Source organism: Poeciliopsis prolifica, unplaced genomic scaffold (genome assembly GCF_027474105.1).
Source record: "Poeciliopsis prolifica strain line A6 unplaced genomic scaffold, Auburn_PproV2 SCAFFOLD001, whole genome shotgun sequence".
NCBI lineage: Eukaryota > Metazoa > Chordata > Actinopteri > Cyprinodontiformes > Poeciliidae > Poeciliopsis > Poeciliopsis prolifica.
In genome coordinates, this window is record NW_026562376.1 from 26,173,675 (window position 1) to 26,195,202 (window position 21,528).

At 37.7% G+C, this 21,528-nt stretch overlaps 1 protein-coding gene across 1 annotated transcript in view; it reads right to left on the reverse strand.

The window, feature by feature from the left end:
* The window catches only part of carmil2 (capping protein regulator and myosin 1 linker 2), a 43,493-nt gene that overhangs the window by 7,934 nt on the left and 14,031 nt on the right, over positions 1 to 21,528 (reverse strand). The window contains 18 exon segments of the mRNA XM_055031224.1: positions 409 to 1,249; positions 5,118 to 5,221; positions 8,507 to 9,042; positions 10,272 to 10,338; positions 10,456 to 10,545; positions 11,159 to 11,246; positions 11,999 to 12,174; positions 12,385 to 12,501; positions 12,728 to 12,856; positions 13,471 to 13,557; positions 13,728 to 13,821; positions 15,772 to 15,840; positions 16,444 to 16,616; positions 17,301 to 17,355; positions 18,813 to 18,909; positions 19,787 to 19,868; positions 19,981 to 20,050; positions 20,516 to 20,620. Coding sequence (XP_054887199.1) covers positions 409 to 1,249; positions 5,118 to 5,221; positions 8,507 to 9,042; positions 10,272 to 10,338; positions 10,456 to 10,545; positions 11,159 to 11,246; positions 11,999 to 12,174; positions 12,385 to 12,501; positions 12,728 to 12,856; positions 13,471 to 13,557; positions 13,728 to 13,821; positions 15,772 to 15,840; positions 16,444 to 16,616; positions 17,301 to 17,355; positions 18,813 to 18,909; positions 19,787 to 19,868; positions 19,981 to 20,050; positions 20,516 to 20,620 — 2,980 coding nt within the window.

Genomic DNA, 21,528 nt, shown 5'->3' on the forward strand with positions numbered 1-21,528 from the left:
GAGCTTCTTACCTCACTTTGTTGCACTTAAGTTGAATAATAGTGAATGTTTCTGGAGCCTTGCAACCCTAATGAGTATGAAACTGTTTACAAGCCAGGTTTAATCTGCCATGTCTGCTGATAACTGAACACAACTACAACATCTTGTTGATGAACACATCAACAGACTCACATCTACACTGAGACTGCAGCCAGGTTCCTTACACAGCAATAAAACAGATACATTCATGAAAAATATCATTGTTACTTAAAGGGTGAAATTCAACTTCAATGTCATTTTGATTGATTTAAATTACTCTTGTTTTTTTGTTTAACCAGTGTTGTGCATCTGTAATAAATGTGAATCATTCTGTTTGTGCTCCAATAAATATTTATGGCATTGGTGACCTTAGTGTGTTGTCAGACTGACCTTATTGGGTGTATTATCCTTGTCGTCTGGCTCTATTCCTGTCAGCAGTATGAGACTCTGGCTCTTGTTTTCTCTCAGTCTTTTGGTCACCCTCAGTCTCCTCTCCACATATGATGGAGCTTCTCCTTCAGCTGGTGTTGTAATGAATGCAGGAGTGGTACTGAGGGGTGGTGTTACAGGAACTGCTGCTTGCTCCGGTTCAGAAAGCACAGAGGTGGTGAGTTCAGGGCTTGTTGTGATGGTGGGGTAGGAAGGAGTCATCTTTCTGGATTGCGTTGTGCTTAATGACTCAGCGGGGGTTACTGTTTCCCTCACAACGTCTGCAAGAATGCGGCCGGGGGCGGCAGTTCCTTCTGTAGTAGTGGCATCATTATAAATGTTAGCATCCTCCTCTGACTCCTTCTCTCTTTCCTTCTCCCTCTCCTTGTCTCTTTCCCTGTCTCTGTCCCTGTCTTTGGCCTCCCGTAGGGGTCGAATGAAATCTGCAATGGAGGCCCTTTTGACCTTGACCCCTTCAGCTCCATGTCCTCCATCTCCACTGCCTGTCTTGGCAGCTCGGCCTGCTCGAGCCCTCTTGAAGGGGAAGAAATCACCAAACTTTTTCTTTATATTTTTTGTAGGAATTGTGGTGGTGGTGGAGCAAGTTGTGGATGGGAAAGTGGTAGATGAGGAAAGGGAGCGAACATCAATGGATGGAAGGGAAGAGTCAGTAGATGTGGCAGAGGGAGAGGTGGTGGGAGTGGTGGTAGATGGAGTGATGTCAGATGGAGAGGAAAAATGGGTGGAGCTTGGTGCTGTGGGAAGGATTTGGGCAGGGTTTGATTCCTCCCATCGGCCTTTTCTGCAGTGGGGAGACAGCAGAAAGAGCAACAGAAGAAAGGAGACACTCAGTACTACAACTACTGGTTCAAGAACCAAGTGACATGCTCTACTCCGGTTCACAAAACTAACACTCATGCAAATGGAAGACAAAGCAAAATCAACTCTCAGAGATCAGGATGTTTTGTCCCAGAAGAAGCAAGACTTGTAGTGTGTCACGTCTAGAAGCCACACAGCGGAATGGCCATTAGGACCAATTATTTATTGTTGATGGTGTCACATGTAAGGACTTTGAATTTACCTGGTTTCTTGAATTGAACCAACTCTGCATGACTACAGCTTATATGTACACATTAATGGAAGGAACCTATATATGATCCAAGGTATAATCACGAGTAAGAATATTCTGACTAGGTGTCATTTAGAAGTGTAATGTGAAACTGGTTGATCAACACTTCCGACTGTGCAGTTGGAAGTGAAACAAATCCAGCCTTTTTCCAGTCATTGAACACACCATATATAAGCTCCACCACATCAAACAGAAATGCTCTTTGGTGTGGATGCTGTTGCTGATGGATGAATATTCAATTTAGCTGTTTTCACATCATGGAGGTATTTAAAGATGATATCAAAGCAAACACCTGTCTTGTTAAGACATGTCTGCTATTCATTCAAGCTGCAAGGGAGTGAGAGACAGCAAGACTTGCAGTTAACAACAGGAGGGCTGTTTTTGAAAATCAGTGCATCTCTATGTTTGTTATCTAAAAACTAGATTAATGCTTCTCCCATTGGGAGAATTTGTCAATATCATATCTATCTCCAATACCCAATTTTTCAAAACTTGCTATATTTTTCTAAGCTTTTAATTCACGTATTTATGCTGTCAGCACTGCCATGCTATATTTCATCATGAAATCATGACACTACATTTAGTAGTTTTAAAAAACTAGAATCCTTTGATACAGGGACATTGACATCACAAACATCAAACGTGAGAGGAGATTAGAGTGTAGTGACCAGGGGTTAGGGTTAGGGGATGACAGGAGGACAATGGAGGACATTTAGATCAACAGAAGGGTAGCTAATCAACAAGCAGCCACCTGTCACCTTAAACATCCTTTCTGGTTATGACAGTAATATCCACTTTCAGAAACCCTGAATATCCCACTGAGGGACTCGCTCAGCCATTTCAGAATGAATCATGCAAACTCCACTGACACAGTTGGAGGACCAACTAAAAATGATCAACTAATTGATTCACACTAAAAATCCGCAGATCAGTCCGATATGTGTTATACTGAATAATGAGTATAACTCCTTTATATCTGCCTTCAAAGTCAAATTTGAATTTAGGATGTTTGCAACAACTTTTGACCCACATTGAACTAAAGAACAATTTAGTTCAATTTGTTCTTATAAAATTTTTTTACTAAATTGTTCAACTAAACCTGCAAGGTTATCAACTTCTGAAGTAAATCTTAAGTGATGGTGATTGGTGACACATTCTTGTCTTACTGGTACTCAGATTTGATCTCAGATTGTGGAATGACGTTTTCCCATCTTCTTTTTGAGAAACCAACTTAAGGTTCTCAACAGACCATTCTTCTGATCTTTTAACTACTTTGCCATTCATTTTGAGTCGCAAGAAACTGTCTAGTCATAGAAAGATGGTTCTGAAAAATGAGAAATTTTGGTCTCACTCTTTATTTAGGACAGATTAAGCCAACAACCTGGATGAAAAGCAATCCCCCACATTGGTTCACTGTTGTTGCGACCAATAGTATCCAATTTTTCTTCCCCAAGTAAAAGAATGTCCTCACATTCTTAACCGCAGAGAAAATAAGTTTGGAATCAGCCTTCTTCTGTCTATCTTTCCTGCAGTGTTTCAGTTTGGGCTCAGTGTTTTTCTTGTATAGAAGTACATTCTCTGTTGCCTTTCTTGCCCTTTGTCAAAAGTCTTGGCTAATGCAGATGCACTTACACTCTCCAACTGCCCATGCCAAATAACCTTTGCTCCTGGTCTCAACACGAGTTTAAAGTCCTCAATAGGAGACAGTTCTGGTGCAGATTAATTTGAGTCAGGGCAAAAGTTTGTCCAAAGAGGCTAATAAACCTATGAGCATGAAATAAAAATGCACCTTGTTTCTACAAAGTGCTCTAAAATGAAACAAAAATGGTAAGTAGAGCCATAAAGTTATCAAAACACAGTATTTATGTCACAGCAAAAACTCTGTAATAAACTGTCCTCCTGAAATAAAGTGCCCTTCTTTTGTGTTTAATGCAGAGTTTCAGAGTTGGGAAAGCACCTGAACATAGAGAAGCATTGATTGTATGCATTATGTACATATAAGGCCTACATATAGATATGTCATTGTGATTTCTTATACAATGTTAATGAAGGAATTCTACAGAGTTGCTTTTAAATTGCAATCATTCAAACAAATAATGTTTGATATTGTAAATAAAAGCAATTCAGTTTGAAACAAAAGAGGCTCATTAGTTCTAAAATTCATCTGAATGCTTAAAATAATTCAGATAGTTTGTTCAAGTGCTAAAAACTGAGCAAGCAGTTAGTAATAGATTGGAAGATTGGAAAGTCAACATTTCTCCCACATTTTCTGTTTAGACCTATATCACTGTTTCTCAACTCAGTCACCCACCATGATTAATAGTTTCAACGTAACCATATGTGAAAAAACACATCAAGAATAGGAGACACCTATTAAATGTTCAGGTCTTTAAAAAAATCTTATATCAATGTCTATTCTTCTATCTCTGAAGAAGAAAGTGATTAATTACAGATACACACTAAAACAAATATTGTATAACTAAAAAATTATTACTACAAAAATGTGTCTCTAAACTGAGAAGTTAGGACACCCTGCACTCTAATCAACTTGTCTTTACCCTTTTTGCTTAAAATAAGCATCTACCAATCTCTTATTCTCTACATACATAATTACTGCATAAGTTGTAGTTTTGACCATATCATTTTCTTGCATATTTTCCAACTCCAAGGTGTATAAACTCGAATGCTTACTGGATATAAACATATTAGCTGATATGTATTTGTTTAATGAGAAAGAGTGGAGCCTCCAGAAATCAACATCCTATATGAAGGTGTGCATAATTATGAGGCAACTCTTTTTCCTCAGGAAAAATGGATCAAAAAGAGATTTGATTAATTAAATTAAGTTTATCCAACCTAATGTATTGAGATGTTTTAACTTGACAAGTTTAAACCAGTCATACTCAAATCATTTAGTTTACTTAAAATAAAGAAGCAACTATTAAAGGATCCTTTTTAGGCTCAGACACCCTTCATTTCAGAGTAGTTAGACAGGAAATAGGTAATGAAAGAGAGGAAAGACATATGGTAAAAGTCATCAGGCTAGGAATCAGACCTGTGACAGCCGCATCGAGGACTAAAGTCAACTTATGTGAATTGAGCTTAACCTCTTTACCACCACAGCAACCAAGTCTATACAGGATCTGTCCCTAGTTAAGCTTGAGTCATGACTTCAGACATACGATACGAATGTGGTATCCTACATTCGTATGGAAATTTTCTTAATTTAAATGTCCTTTAATTGAATGGATCTTAATTTAAATATCCTTTAAATTAAGAATTTGTAACTTTTAAGTTAAATCAACACAAAAAATTAAGGTGTCATCACTAAACCAAAACACTTAAGTGATATTAATGTTTATAAGTCTATAACCCAAACCCAAATAAACTTTTCACAGAGTGGTAAATTTCTGTCTGGCTTTCATGGGTTTTCTTCTTGTTATGTTACTTGTTTTAGAATTAAACATTTCTTTTGTATCACACTGTTGCTTTAATTGATATAGTAACAGTGTGTGTTTTCTGCTGTTGTATAATTACTCACAATGCATAGTCAGGAATTATTCTCTTTGTGAAGAACTCTTCTACTCCCTCATCCACTCGGCCCATTGCCTCATTATCTTCCTTCTTTTCCTCAGTCACTGGTTCCTGTGAAGAAAAAAAAATCAAATTAACAAGGATAAAAATCTGTGTCATCAGTATTGAAGTGCCATTCTGAAGATTAAAGCAGTGATCAACCTCCTAGCATTTAGTTCCAGTCAATGTCTGATGTGACTGTCATTGTATAGTTTGTTGTAATAAACTGCCTACTTGAATTTCTGAGTGTTTACATCTCAATATGTCATTGGTAAACTTAGTCACACTTATTGCTAAATATTCCCTTAATTTTTGAATGCACAAGATACAGAGAAATGCATTCTTACTCCTTTGTGTTTGTATCAGGACTTAACCTGAGCACAACATTTTTTTTTTTTTTTACTTGAACACAACTAATTTGCTTTTTATGCATTTCCAACTTTGTAGGGCAGTATAATGCAGCAAAGATTTCTGGAGCAATTTATTTGAAATATGCCATTTCTCACTTTATATGCAGTAGCCAAGAGTAACACCTGTGCTTTAACTGTGGGTGTTGTAGAGCTCCGTGATGTCCCCACCACAGGCAACTGAAAACACTCAAGTAAAATAAGACTAAAATATATACTAGTGTCTGAATGATCAAAAATGCTAATACATGTTATGTTTTCAGGTTCACAAAAATATTATTCTAATATTTGGGGATATTTACATTCTTCTTTATTGTCTAATGAAATTACTTGGCCTCTGTTTTGTTTCATGCCTCCTGTCTGACAGCCACCTGTCTCTCTGTGCCTCATGCCAACATGATTTTTGGTCACGCCAACTGCAGCTCTGCATTTCATTGTCTCTCACACATATAATCCTATGAATAAATATCATAACCTTTACATATCCATATATAAATTTAAGAATGTTTATTATCTATTTTAGCAACTCTGAGAAATGCAAGTGATGACTGAGCTTCTCACCCCATCTCTAAGGGAGATCCCACACACCCTACAGAAAAAAACTCATTCTGGTAGCTTGTATCCATAACCTCATTCTTTTGGTCATGACCCAAAGCTCATGACCATAGATGAGGGTAGGAACATAGATCGACCAGTAAATCAAGAGCTTTGCTCTTTGACTCTCTCCTTTAAAGTGCCTGGTTCACTGCAGCCAATTCGCCTGTCAATCTCCCTCTCCATTTTTCCTCATTCCTGAACAAGATCTTGAGAAACTGAAACTCCTCCTCTTTGGGCAGGTCTCCTGACCTGGAGAAGACACTCCTTCCTTTTCTGACTCAAGACCATAGCCTCGGATTTGGAGGTACTGATCCTCATCTTAGCCGCTTCACACGAGGCTGCAAACCACTCTAGTGAGAGCTGTAGCTCATGACCTGATGAAGCTAGTAGGACTACATCTTCAACAAAAAGCAGAGACACAATCCTAAGGCCACCAAAATAAATCACTTCAATTCCTTGGGTTTTACCATAAAAGTAATGAACCGACTGTTGACTAAGGGCACCCCATACCTTACTATTGAGGAGCTCTTTAACCACCTCAGTGACCTCATTATCAGAGATAGGAGAACTTGATCCGGAGTCCCCAGGCTCCACTTCCTCAATGGAAGGCATGTTGGTGGGATTAATGAGGTCTTGAAAGTATTCTGGTCACAATGTCTCCAGTATAGGTCAGCATCACACCATCCTTACTATAAACAGTGTCAGTGATCTACTGCTTCCCACTCCTGAGACACCAGATAGTGGCCCTAAGCCGTTCGGAAATCTTTCTCCATGGCCTCTCCAAACTCCTCCCAGTTTTTACCTCAGCGAAAAACTTGCATGCAACTCGGCTGCTTCCATCAGCTGCTTCCCACTCCTGCTTGGTGCCTCTCACCAGGGGCACCTCCAGAGTGAAAGAGTGTCCAACCCCTCTGAAGAAGGCTAGTTCCAGAATTAGAAGCATGCACTGAAGTGAGACCGACAATTTCTAGCTTGTACCTCTCAACTTCACAGACCAACTCGGGATCTTTCCCTACCAGAGAGGTGACATCCCACGTCCCAAGAGCCAGAGGTTCTATAGCTAAGGATCGGATTGCCAATGTTCCTGCTCTCGGCTACAACCCGTCCCACACTGCACTCGACCTCTTTGGTACCTCCCATAGGTGGTGGTCATTGCATCTGATCTGATTCCAATAGTAAACTCATCCTTTCATCAGGTGTTTTCCCCCAGGCTTTAAAAACAGCAGTTATCAAACCACTGATAAAAAAGAACATTCTGGACAACTCACTACTGCAGAACTACGGGCTGATCTCCAACCTCCCATTCATCGGAAAAATTACTGAAAAAGCTGTAAACAGATAAATAGTTTCTTAATGATCTACAACTGCTTTGACATCTTCCAATCAGGTTTCTGTGATGACTACAGTACTGAGACTGCCCTCAAAGAGTTCAATGACATTCACTCTCATTTAGACCACGAAGTTCAGAAGTCCTTCTAATGGCCCTGTGTAGGTCAGAAAAAGACTTTAAAAAAGTTTTGTTAGTTGATAAATCACTGAAGGTTTAGCACCAGTGCGTTATTACATTAGTATTGTTTCTAAATTGATATAAACTTTTTTCTTTTTTTCTTTTCTTTTTTTTTTTTGCATTATTTGAGGTCTGAAAGCACTGCATTTTTAAATTTTTTTTTATTTCGACCATTTTCATTTTATGTAAATAAACACCAAATTTTTACTTGGAATGAACAATGTTCATTTTACTCAAACAAATACCTATAAAAAGTAAAATCAGAGAAACTGGTAATTCTAAGTGGTCTCTTGATTTTTCCAGAGCTGTATATGTGTGTACAGACATGGCTTGTTGGGCAGTGCAGACACACAGACATCCAGTAAAATGAAAACATGAATAATTGAAATAAAAAATTATTTTTCAAGAGAGAAATTGAGCAAGAGTGGTTGAACCTCCAGCTTTGAGAACAGTTGGAACGTCTGACAGTCTCAGTACAGGCAAACACCTACACACACGATCACACATACGATAGATAGATAGATAGATAGATAGATAGATAGATAGATAGATAGATAGATAGATAGATAGATAGATAGATAGATAGATAGATAGATAGATAGATAGATAGATAGATAGATAGATAGATAGATAGATAGATAGATAGATAGATAGATAGATAGATAGATAGATAGATAGATAGATAGATAGATAATAGATAGATAGATATAGATAGATAGATAGATAGATAGATAGATAGATAGATATAGATAGATAGATAGATAGATAGATAGATAGATAGATAGAATCATGCTGCTGTATGTGCTAATTTGCGTGTTTTTGATGTGTGGATGCCTGTGAACTCACCTGAGGCCTGGAGGTGGGGGGTTGCGTGTGTGTGCGCCGTGGCCGTGGTCGGGAGGCAGTGTAGTGCCTAAGAGTCTGTCCCTGACTTGGTAGAGGCTCCATGGGAGAAACAGAGACTCCAGAGCCAGGGTGGGGGCCTGCGCTGGGGCTGCAGCCAGGGAAGAGAGCCTGTCGTCCGTTTAGGCCTCCACCACCAGCTGCCTCCTGTTTTGGAGCTTAGACAGGGATGCTCCACTATCTCCTGTAGCTTCTAGGGGGGCGGCTGGGAGGAGGGCTGAGCGATGCTCCACTATCTCCTGATACTGCTTCTGCAGCATCCACTGATGCCACCTCCCCCTCCATCAGCCTCCTCCTTCTCTGTAGCTGGGGGGAGGGGGACAAGGAAGTAGAAGGGGAAAGGGAGGGACTTGAGGTTGAGAGTGGCAACTGTGGGAGCGCACACCTTCCTCCTCCATCGTCCTCTCTGGCAGCTCCTCCCCCCTCTCTCTCCGTTCTTCTCTCCCTGGTGTGTTGCTCACAATCTGCATCCAAGAGACCTGAAAATAAAGCAACATCACTGAGGAAAGGCACACAGAGGAATGGATGCAGGAAGAAAGGAAAGAAGGAAAGACTGGCACCTTAGCATTAGCCTAAGCCTAAGCATTTGATAATCTACATATATATTTCAACCTGAAAAAGCTGCATACAGAGGGAATGTGGACAACAGTGCAGCAAGAAAAATAGAAAAAGGAGGAGGAGGGGTTAATGCGGAGAGAAAAGGGGTGGGAGGATGAGTGTGGGGAGCTGAGAACAGAAAGGGAGTAAACAGAGCAGCAGATGGATGTTGTGGTAATACTGTACTAAAGAGAACAACACAGTTTTAGCATAGTGCCAAGAGATAACATAGCAGGCTCTATCAATCCTTTACTTTCACTGTGTCAAAAACAAAATGTCGAAATTGAATAACACTGAATTAAATATCTGAATCAGTCAAACCAGGAATATTATTAATGAAATCCATATAAAAATGAGTATTACTTTAATTTTTACAATAATGAGGCTTTCACAAAACAGAAGTGGGAACTGAGAGCTGTTTCCAAAATCTGTCCGTGTTTCCTTCACTTCCTTTCAGCACTCCCTCCTCCATTTTCTGGTCTCTCTTTCTCTCCACAGCTGAAAGTCAGTGGTGTGAAAGTAAGTAAGCAAGCCATGCTCCAATTAGTCAGACAATGCTGAGTGTAAGCCAGATATTGGCTACACATGGCACAAGATACATGAAGACAACAACAGGGGACTACAAACTGTTCTGGTAACACACATGATGAATTTGGTAGGACAACAGTTTGAACTGGTTAGTCTACTTAAAATTTCATTAATGAATAAAACATCTCATCATATTACACTAGCATAGCGGATTTACCAAGGTACTCATGGGATTTACTCATACTAAGGCCTGCTGTTCATCCCACTGATGCATTTTCCTTGCAAATGTGGAGTATTGAAGTTATGGCCCATATAAGACTGACATATGAAAACTCTGATGGTGATGTTCTGAGCTAGAGTTCAGAACATCACCATTTTGTTGTGGGTTTTGGCAGCTCCAGTGGAGTTTATTTTGCAGTTGTAAGACTGGAAAGTGGGTAATGAAAGAGGGGAAGACATGCGGCAAAAGTCATCACATTTCAAGTGATCAATTACTATCTGGGAACGCAATAACTAGGACTCAGTGAGCTGTTGGTTCTCACCCTTCCCATGTCAGATGTTGCTAATAGTTGTTTTGTCTTACTTTTGATTGAAGCAGCAGGCCTTAGGCTCTTGGAAAGCAAACTGCTTCTCCAGAATGCTGGACTGTACTGTAGATGAAGACAAAAAAAACTTGGAACAAAGTTAAAACTTCACCTCATAAATATGTGTTTCTGTTTTCTAAACAGCACAATAAATATGAGGAAGAACTAGCGTGTGTCTCTTACATCATCAGTTGGAAAATCACTGTCAGTCAGTCGAAGCTCTGGGATATTGATTCTTTGAGCACTGGAAGGATTTTCACTTATTAGGGAGTCCTAAACATTAAGTGAGAGAAATGTCAATGTTTACAACTGAATTTTTACACACAACAGGAATTTTCCATTCAGATCAACACAATGCTGAATATATAATTGAGTTCATCATACAATGAAGAGTGGGACTGCTGGAGGTAAGTAACTGCTGATAGTTTTGTGCCTCTGCATATTCTCAGTCACTCCAGTCATGTCTACTGCAACAGAATAAAATGTAAACCAAACAGACTTCTGCTCAGGTTGTCCTGATGATGTTTTGATAGCTGTTACTTGCTATGGCTTTAGAAATGCAGACTACAGGGTAACGCCCACTTTTTCCTGATTATTTGGTGATACTTGTTGCACAGGATCTGAAAGTTTAAGAACTGTGACAATTTCAGAATTGTATGCAAAACAATTCTCATCTTTAACAAAATGAGAATGTTAGTTGCTTGTTAAGAGTGCTTTGTTTTGACCAGTAATAGCTTATCAGCTGAAAGATCCATATTTGCACATTAGTTTTATTCTCAGTGGAGAGTTAGTGGTTGTTGATCAGGAGTTAGATTGTGTCTGCTGTACTAAATTAGACAATCTTAGTTTCAAACATAATGTTTTTAGTGCAAAACAAGTCAGTTACCATCTTGTCCTGCGCTTCAGTTAGATCTTGTAGAATCTGTTCTATCATGCTTTCAGCCAGCGTCACAGCCAATGTTTGTCTCAATTCACTGGAATGATACAAAACAGAGAAGTTACAGTATGATGAAACCCATGTTTTACAGTGTTCATATAGGCATTTTTTTTTTACCAACACAGTTCAAAGTCCATTCTGGTTAGAGTACCAGTATTGTGTGTTTCCCAGACTAAAAGGTTCCACAGCTCAAACAAAGAGCCAACTCAGGCGCACAGCTTTGTGTTGTGGGTGCTCTAGTCACCCAGGAAGTTACCAATAGGAAAAAAGCCAATTTACTTAAAGAAACAACAAAACACAGCATTTGATTTTTATTTTGTGCCTTCTACTGGACAGCAAATGACACCCCATCTTCACTATCAGTTGTTAAGAGCCCCACTGTACAAACGTAATGTGCACAGCTCAGCCAGTTCAGCCATCTTACTGCTTTGCTTTCCTAAATCTCAGTGTAACCCTATTAATAGTGAATCTGTGGCTCCCCAAAAAAGAGGCAATGGTTGTTGTTCAACAGAACAGTGAAGTTTGAAGGCCTGAACTGAATCAAACTCTAAGAATTAGAGTTCTTTCGATGGAAAAGTCCCAGTAGTTTAGAAACTGTAGCTGGTTAGGTTCATTGTGGCTTCAAGAATACAAAAGTATGTGCAAATGTTTACAAAGTATAGATGAGTAAGACAATCCTTTATTGGCCCCACAAGTGGGAAATTAAAGCTAGTGAACTATTATGAATATGACAAAATAAATAAATAAAATACACATTTAAGTAACATGTGCACATGAAACGGTTCTTGCCTCAATCTGGTGCTGATGATTTGCCCTGCGGTTTCCACCAGGGTGCTTCTTAGGAATATTTCTGCCTGCTTGCTTCTTTTAGACATGCACTCTGATAGACTCTTGCAGACACTGGAGCGCTGCACCACCCTTGGACACACTGTTTCTGCATAGCCCATCAAGTCTTGACCCAGCTCCTAAAGAAATCAAGACCATAAGTTCAGATCAAGAGTCCAGAGTATGACAAGAAACAAAAAGGCCTCTCACAATTAAACCTATGATGTCTTTGATGAGTCAATGCGCTAAAAAAACATGTTTTAAGTCCAACACTTTGATAAACCAAATTTTACAAAACTAGTCAATACATATCAAATCTGTGACTATCAGATAATTAAATATTCGTGTACCTGAAAGTCTTTTTTGATTTCCTGAGTTAGTACTGAGGCAGTATCAGACAAGATATCCATCACCCAGTCTCCAGCAGACGAACACTTCCTGCTCTCCTCACACAGAGATGGAAGCAGCTGCATGTGAAAAGCCCCGAAAGACAAGAAAGAGAATGATTAACTGACAAAAAGTTGAAACTTGATTATTCTTCAGACAGAATATTTTAAAACGATTTGCACTGGCCTAATTTTTTATAAGTTACAATAAAATATCAGCTTATAATACACAGAGACTGTATGAAATTACTTAGGCTTACAGCAACATAATTTGTTATTTTTCCAAAAAAGAAACTGAAATGTTTACCTTCAGAGACTCTCTGGCGTTTTGGAGCACTTCATGTGCAGCCATAATATCATTCTGGACCGCCTGGGTATTACAGTGGCTTACACGCTGCAGGGTGTCTTCCAGCTGTCGACACATACCTTGGATCATCTGAAATTGAGGACAAAGGGAAAAAACGGGGGAAAACATACAGATGAAAACGGAGGAGTCTGGTCTGAGCTGAGCTGAACTGACAGACCTGCATCAAAGTCAAATCATTTTAAAAGAATTATTCTAAATGTGTCTTGCTTTTTTCTGACTGTTTCCCGTGAAGACTGACTTTAAGCTAAAGAAGTCTGATGAAAAAAGAATACTGTCACGCCTTGCTGCGGCAGCTCCCTACAGAGTTATATGCCTATTCTGCTGCTGGTCTAAATGGTCTTCGGCCAACTTGCTTTTCAAGTAAGAATCCCTCAGATCTTCATACATCTGTTTACTCAGTATAATCTGGTTTTATTTGTCCGTTTAATCAGTCTCTGTTCAGTAACATTTATGCAGTGCTGAAAATGAGAAGTAGAACATTCCTAATCTCTTTATTTTTCAAAGAGAAGATAATAAAGTACTTTTGATTAGAATTCAAGACACCATGTGCACATACATTTTTGTTGTTGAGAAAAATGTTTTAGTTCTGAGACCAGTCAGAGTGTATGGGTCGGACCTAATGCAGTGTTCTAGTTACATAGTAAATTCAGCTGTAAGCGCAGCCATGGTTATCTGTTTCATACCTTCTCAGACTGTTGACTCCTGAACACCTGCTGAAGCTCCACACTGCCAGAATGTCTCATGTTGTTTCTGGACAGACACTGCTGAATCTGGACACACAAAACATATTAAAATGAAAACCACAACTTCATCCTTCATTTCCAGAATAAATCCTATAACATTGAAAAGCAGAGCCAGTTCATTTCCTATATTCCATCCTTATTTAATTATATACTTTTATGCACACTCACATGCAAACACACTTAAATGAATAAACAACCTTGTTCAGGGCTTCTTTTGTTTGCTCTGGGTTGCTGCGGTAACTTTGTGTGATATCAGCCAATGGGGGAGGCATCTTCTGTAGAGTAAAGTTCCTACAAAACACAGAAAACATGCATCAACATGCATTGACAACAGAATACAAAAAGTTGTTTATTACACATGCCTGTACAGAAACCTAGACTATTCAGAAATCTGAGGTAAAGGTTTACAAATATGTTCCTAAAAAGTAATTTTTCCCACTGAGCGATTACTGAAATTATTAGCCAAACGTTTCTCTGTGGGTTATTTTTAGATTTACTATGAAATTCAGCATCTAAAACAACAGTGTTCACTTCCGGCCATATCATGATCATGAATGTCCTAAAAGGGCAGAAGAACTGTGGTAGAATGTACAGATAAAACTTTCTATTAACAAACTTTTAGAATATGAATAAATAACATTCATTCTGTTCCATGAGGACTACTTGGAACTGAATATTAATTTTTTTTTCACATTAATTAATTTGAACCATAATAACTGTTCCATTACTTTCAAAATAACGTTATCTGGCATTGACTGTCAGATGGTCTGACAAGGAAGGTATGCCAACAAAAGTGAGATTTTGTCTGGCTTATCTAGTAATACTGTGATTATATATTTTGAAAAGTTTTCAGCTTTTGTTCCATTTTCCAATAAGCCAGTGAGCTTCTATCTTGTGGGCCTTTGTCATGGAGTCATCAGTAAAGCCTGGACTTTAGGTAAATAAGTGTGACAAAATTAAAACAACACATTTTATGAAGAAAATTAGAATCAATATTTTAAATTAGAAGCACAGGAATGATTTCCAATCTTAATCAAATTTGTTTTACATTTTTTTGTAAGTGATTGTATATTGGGGAAACTGTAAATTTACTTAAAATTACACAGTAAAAATCTTGTATTGAAATAGTAAGCTCTGGCAGTTTGCCTTTTTAATCCTGTTTCTGAGTCATAATGGCTCTAAAATGATAAATTATATTTCTTTATTTTTAGCTCTACCTCTGGCTACATATAAATTCATAATTCATATTTAATTACCTATTGATGATCAACTACTAATATGTAAATTTTGGAAAGTTCCAAACTTCATGCATAATTTATCTCTATCTTTTTCGTCTGATTCCATTATCCGAAAAAAGCAAGTGACACTAATTAGATGTCAGCATAAATACACTTACCAGGTGCAAAATGTATTCGTTTTTCAGGCCACATTTTATTTACTGCACAATCTGAATTTGATCTGAGGCTGAGGGGTGCAGAGAGGCTGATTTAAAATGTATGTTTTGTTTGTAGACCCAAAATAAAAATGACAAAAAAAAACTATCTCAGAATTTGTTTTTTTATGAATCTTCCACCTTCAGACTTGATATTGCTAATGGCAAATGTCCTCCCCCAATTAATGAGCTTGTATTTCTTGAAGTCTGTCAATGTGTGTTGGTCTGGGATGGACTGTAGAACCAGTGGTGAACACTGAAAATGACTGAAATCCACTGCTGCTTTTGCCTGTGCCTACTAGCAGTTAGCTGCAAAGGGTATCTTTGTTTCATCAAAGTCTAAGATAGTTAACTTCTGTAGAAAATAACATTTTATTCAGTTTATCACCAAGATATTATATACTGATCAATTATAATAACACACACTTCCAAACAATTCAGACAAAGCCAGTCATGAAACATCCTCTTCTCTTGAACTAATCCGGTCTCTTATTGTGTGTGTGTTTGGGTGTGTGCGCGTATGTGTGTGGCCTTGTATTTGATACATTGTATTCTAACACATTCTACATTGTGGGGCTCCTGCTCTTTGTGGGGACCAAAACTAAAGTACTGTTTATGAGTTGGGTTTAGGACTCAGGTGTGAATTGAGTTTAGGTTAGGTTTTGGGTTAGGCATGTACTGGCAATGGTTAGGTTTGGAGTACGGGTGAGGATTAGACTACAGAAAAGATTGAAAGACAAATGGAAGTTAATGCAAAGTCTTTGTGAAGATAGGAAAACATAGTAAGTGTGTCTGTGGAAGAGAAATACCTTTCCAAGGCATCTGCCACATCCTGGAAACCCCTGACAGTGACGTTGTTTCTGTCCCATGTTATAGACCTAGAAGGACAAAGACAGAGCTGCTGCAACTTTCTTAAGACCCATATTGAATTGTTCCAATATGGCTCTTGACTCAATCCAGAAGAAGGACTCATACAATATCTTTATTGTCTTTATTTGGTGAATTATATGAATTTGAGTTTGCTTTCATTGTCACTGTTAGGGGAACAACTGAAGAAACAGTTTTGGCTCTTCTCAGTAGCAAACTGAAAAATTAAAGATTCTAAGGAAGAACTGATCACTTTACAGACATGTAAGGTCATGTTTGCAGTTGAGAGCTGGTTCTCCTGGTTAAATTGAAGCTTAAATAAATAAACTTCATGTAGCTTTTTTTTAGATTGGGTAATTTTCTGTCATAATAAAATAAAACTGTTACCTTATTTAAACACAATTTGATCACAATTCTTTCAGTGCCCCACTTCACTCCATAATTTTATGAAATGAAACAAATTTGACAATTTACAAATTTCTTGGCTCCCAAGAAAACATTTCTCATGGTAGACCCTTGTCACATGCATTATCTGTCTCACTGAAGTACTCAGCGAGACAGGAAACAGCATCAATAATTTTGATCAGATCAAGTGTTTCTGCTTCTTTCTGTACCTCAGCATGGTGTTGGTCATCAGGGCTTTTGCCAGCATTTTGGCTCCAGTGTCTCCAATATTATTCCCACTGATGTCCAGTTCAGTTAGAGTAGCATGGCCCCCAAGAGCGCTAAGCAGAATGTGCATCCCTGTTTTCAGCTTAGAGTCAGACACTGAGAGAGACTGCAGGGGCTGCAGAAATAAAGATGGAATTAAAAATCATCTAGAGCCCTTTACATTGCATTACATTGTTTCAGAAAGGCCTCCCCTGAGTACTTTAACAACAATCTTAAGTGCTACAGTCTGGTGAGGGTCTATGAATGCTTTAACATAGAAGTTCTGGGCACTGCATTTGTGGATGTGTTGTTGGATGGCGGAGCAGAGCTGTGCCTCTAATCAAGCACAACCTGATGCATGTCTACAACACCTGATACGCATATGAAGCAAGCAATGTTTCAGTATCTGGAGGTTTTGACACAAGATCAAAGACACATAGATCAACACTCTCTGACAATTTAGGATCAGAAGTGAGATTAAAAAGCGACAGAAATTAGATCTTTAAAATCTTTTTAAATTTTACACTTAAAACAATTGTCCTTTGTAACAATCAGCTTACTTTGGCAGCAGTGACTGATACATCTTTTTCCAGCATTTTTGTGACTACTCCTGCCCTACAATAAGCTCAGTGCATGCTGCATCCTATGTGAAAGCAGCCTTCCACACCTTTGGCACCATGGACCTGAATGTGTTTTTAAATATAAATTGTGATTCCAGACGGGTAGTCAATCTAAAATGTTCTAAAATTGTACAGAAATGAGGGAATAATGTTCATAATTTACATTGAGTAAATGAGATGAAAATAACAATATTACTTACACACTCTTCATCCTGAATGAGCTGCGCTATACGATGAAGAAGGTCGGTGAGAGCTCTGCTCCAAATTAAGACGAAAGCATGCAAACACATGGCAACATATCAGTACCAATAATTTACTGGTATGTTTGTAAAATATAAGAAATCTATACCCAGGGCCCAAATCTAATTGAACTGCAATACTTTCTGCAGGTCTCAATAGTTTTGTTAACTGGAGAACCACTGAAATTTTCTACAAACCAATTATCAACAAGTCCTATTAAAACAGAGTGTAAACATAAATGTGTTTGTATGTTTTGAGTCTGATATACTGTGAGAAACATGTAGGAACACGCTGAGTGTCTTAGTTTATATGGGTCCTGATATTACTGCTTTTTTTCCTTTTAACCTTCTTAGCCACTGTCAGAGCAGCATTTTAAAACTGAACTGCAAAAACTGAAGTAGACACAAAGTATCTATTACTGCTGGCAGGAGGAGAGATAGGAGAGCATCATCAGAACATCATTGGTTTAGTATAATTTTACTGCAAATCTAGTTTTTCAATCATATAATCAACATTGATTTTAACTTTAACAAAGTTTCTGGATGTCTGTGACATAGAGTTTATCTCCGCCTCCATCAAGAGCTGAGGGATGGGGCTGTGGTCCCCAAAGTCACTACTGAAACCTGCCATGGAGCAACCTTAGCAACACAAGCATACCTATATGATACTTGCAACTGTACTCACCCAAACTATTAGCTGATTTCAAAAGTTCTTATTGTAAGTGTAATAAACACCAATAAATTTATTCTGAAGTGTTGGTGGAGCCTAAAGTACATGAAGATGTGGGGCAATGTTGAGTGTTTTGCACACTCATTAAAGATATTTTTTTTTATCTTTAACTAATTAAAGATAAAAAAATTTATCTTTAACTAAAGATAAATGTTTTTGATATTTAACTAATTAAAAATAAATTTTTTGATCGTTAACTAATTAAAGATACATTTTTTAATCTTTAACTAATTAAAGATACATTTTTTAATCTTTAACTAATTAAAGATACATTTTTGATCTTTTATTAAAGATAAAACAATTTTTAAAAATTAGTGTAAATAAATATTTTCTTATTTTAGTAAGTTTACAAAACTGAAAAAAGATTTCCAACATTGTCATAATGAGGTATTTGTGTGAAGAATTGAGGAAAAAAAAATTAGTACAATACAATAAGGCTGTATCATTGAAAAAAATGAAGTGTTATGAATAATTTCCAGATGCACTGAATGCTTAACCTTCACTCATATGTCAGTATACTCTAACATAAAGGGGCTGTAACCGACAGCAACCAGCAGTTCACAAATGTCTCAGTCTCTGATCCATCTAACCCCTCAATCAGTCAGAGCTTCTTTGGCAACATGGGGATGATGCATACATCATTGTGTAGATAATTTGTTTATCTCAGTTGCTCACACTAAATAAGCAAGCAATAGATTTAACAGCTATGGAGTAAAATAATCTGTGTGTCTTTTTCACCAGACCTGGACTTCATGGCAAAGTTCCTTCCAAGAGCAAGGTGATGAAGAGACTGGCACCGACCAACAGACAGAACCAGAGTCACCATATCATTCTCAAAACCTGTAATTACAGAGCAGTTGATGAAACACAGGAGACACAGTCCCAAAGCTGATAACTAATCAGATGGATCGCCATCTGATTAGTTCACTGTCCCATAAAGGAGAAACTCGCTTTTTAGCTTGTAAAAACACATATTAGAATAGAATAGAATAGAAGAATAGAATTCAACTTTATTGTCATTGCACTGTCACATGTACAAGCAACAAAATGTAGTTTGCATCTATCCAGAAGTGCTATACAGGATAAAAATATTTATAAACAGTTACTGTTATAACTATTAATGAATACAGCCATCATTTTGTCAACCCTCTTTTCTTGACATGGTTCTCCTAGACATTTCTTCCTGTTACCAGGAAGCTGTTCCTCCCCACTGTCACCCTGTGCTTTCAAATAACAGGGGATTGTATGAAGTGAACCTTAGATGCAATCTGATGGTTTCACATATAGAGAGATTTGTACTAATTGGCAATTGATGATCAACTGAATCTCACTGTTTTGTTCTATAACTGACTGCAGTTGAACTGACTGTGAACGTCAACCTAAATATACTAATTGAAATGTATTGGAATTATTTCTATTTAATTTGATGTATTTGATTATAAATAAAAAAAAAAATTTGATTTAGCAATATGCTAATGTATTACTTTCTGTGTTTAATCATATTTATTTAAGTAAAGTGAAGTGCATTAAATTGAAAAGAAAGATAACTGTAGCTGATGAGTGGAGTGCATTATGATTATATTTTTTATCAGAAAATATAAAGAAATTGTTACACTGCAAATTCAACAATTTCTTAGCCCCCTGTAGCACGTCCGAGGCTTCACCCCACTTAGTCCCATACAGAGCTGTGTGTGGTGCACACTGCGGTTTTGTGTACCGTTGTCAGAAATATCCAAACTTCTGATCGCTGTAGCCTCAGAGATGTGCTCCTGTATCACCTGGGCCCCTGCTGAGCACAGCTATACGCATGGATACAAATATAAAAAAACTCATCATGTTTATCACTGCTGCTTAAGACCATAACTTAAAAACCATGAAATTTACATGAGAGCTTGTTAGAGTGGTGTCTACCTCACAACTGCTGAGATCTAACTCCAAACCAAAGAGATGAGTGTTGGTGGCAAGACCTTGCAGCAATAACCTGTTTGCAAAACAAGAAAATGACCCATATGTCAGTTAATTGTGCAGAATAACTGCTTCAGACAAATCTCCAGTTACAAGTAAAAATGATCCCCAAATGGTCTCCATATTCCCTGGGAGCCTTCAGGATTTCTCTGTGTGGAGTGTGGGAGGAGCCACACACCAAAAACATGTTCAAGTAATTGGGGATCATGTTATTCATTGTAGCTTTGTGTTTAAGAGTGATAATATTCAGTTCCATGAAGATGTAACATAATACACTCCAGCTCTCAGTGCACCAACTTGAATCTGTGCACCTTCAGTTCACGTTGTGTTATTGCTCTTTTTTCAAATAAAAGTTTATTTTTGGTTTTGTGAATTCAGAATTCTGTGTTCAGAGGTTTATGAATTATTTGTCAAATTAAATAGATTCCATTATAGAGTGTAGTGGTGTAATAAGTGTAGGTTTAGCAGGGAGTAAACACACCTGAGAGCTTGTGGAGGTAGTTTGGTTGCAGACAGGCCAACGTATCTGAGCTCACAGCTCTGACTGAAGAACTCCTGGATACTTCTGGTGACCTCCCGGACTTTCCTACACACATGTAGAAAGTTGATCACCTCAGAACACTGATTCTGACAATGGACTGAGGCACAAAACACATGTTTCATGTAAATATATTATACTTCACTACATGTATTTTTGTCTTATGGTTATTTTGGTTATTTCATCATCAGTTCGGAAAAGCCGTACTGTTCATGTTGATGAATAGGAAACATCATAAACATTTCACTACAGTAAAAAAACAGTTTTTGGTCATCTATCCTTTAGTCCCAACTACACATGCTGGGTTGTAGGGGGTGAGAACACACTAGACGCTGTTGTTGTCCTCCCATTTAAAATAATTTTGATCTATCTGTGTGCAAACTGAGACTGTCCTCTGTTGGATTTGTGAAGTACTGCATATTTACACAGTTTGTGACATTTACAGGAAAGAAATATACCTTCATTAAACTCATAGATACATACAATTTGGGAAAAACATACAGGCCTTTAAATAATTTTGTATGTATCTAAGGGACATTGGTCCTCAGGGCCCAATGTCCCTCATGTGTTTCTGTTCCAGCACACCTGTTGATTTCAGTCAGATATGTGTTGGGAGGGAAAGTCCTAAAACCTGAAGCACTGCAGATCCTGAGGACCAGAACTGAGAACTTCTGATTTAAGGTTGTCACATATTGGATTCCTCTTTATTTATTAATCATAAATCTCATAAATCTATGGCAAATGACTTTGCACTTGAGATAAAATTTGCAATAATTTTTGACCTTGATAACAAGATCCTTTTTTTTCTTTTAACAAGATAATTTTTACATTAAACCCATCAAAATTACACAGCATTTACTGCTTTAAAATAAAAATAGTACCTGGATACAATTATAATTTAATTGTCTATAGTAAAATTATCAAAATGTCTCTTTTAAGCCTACAATATTTATTAG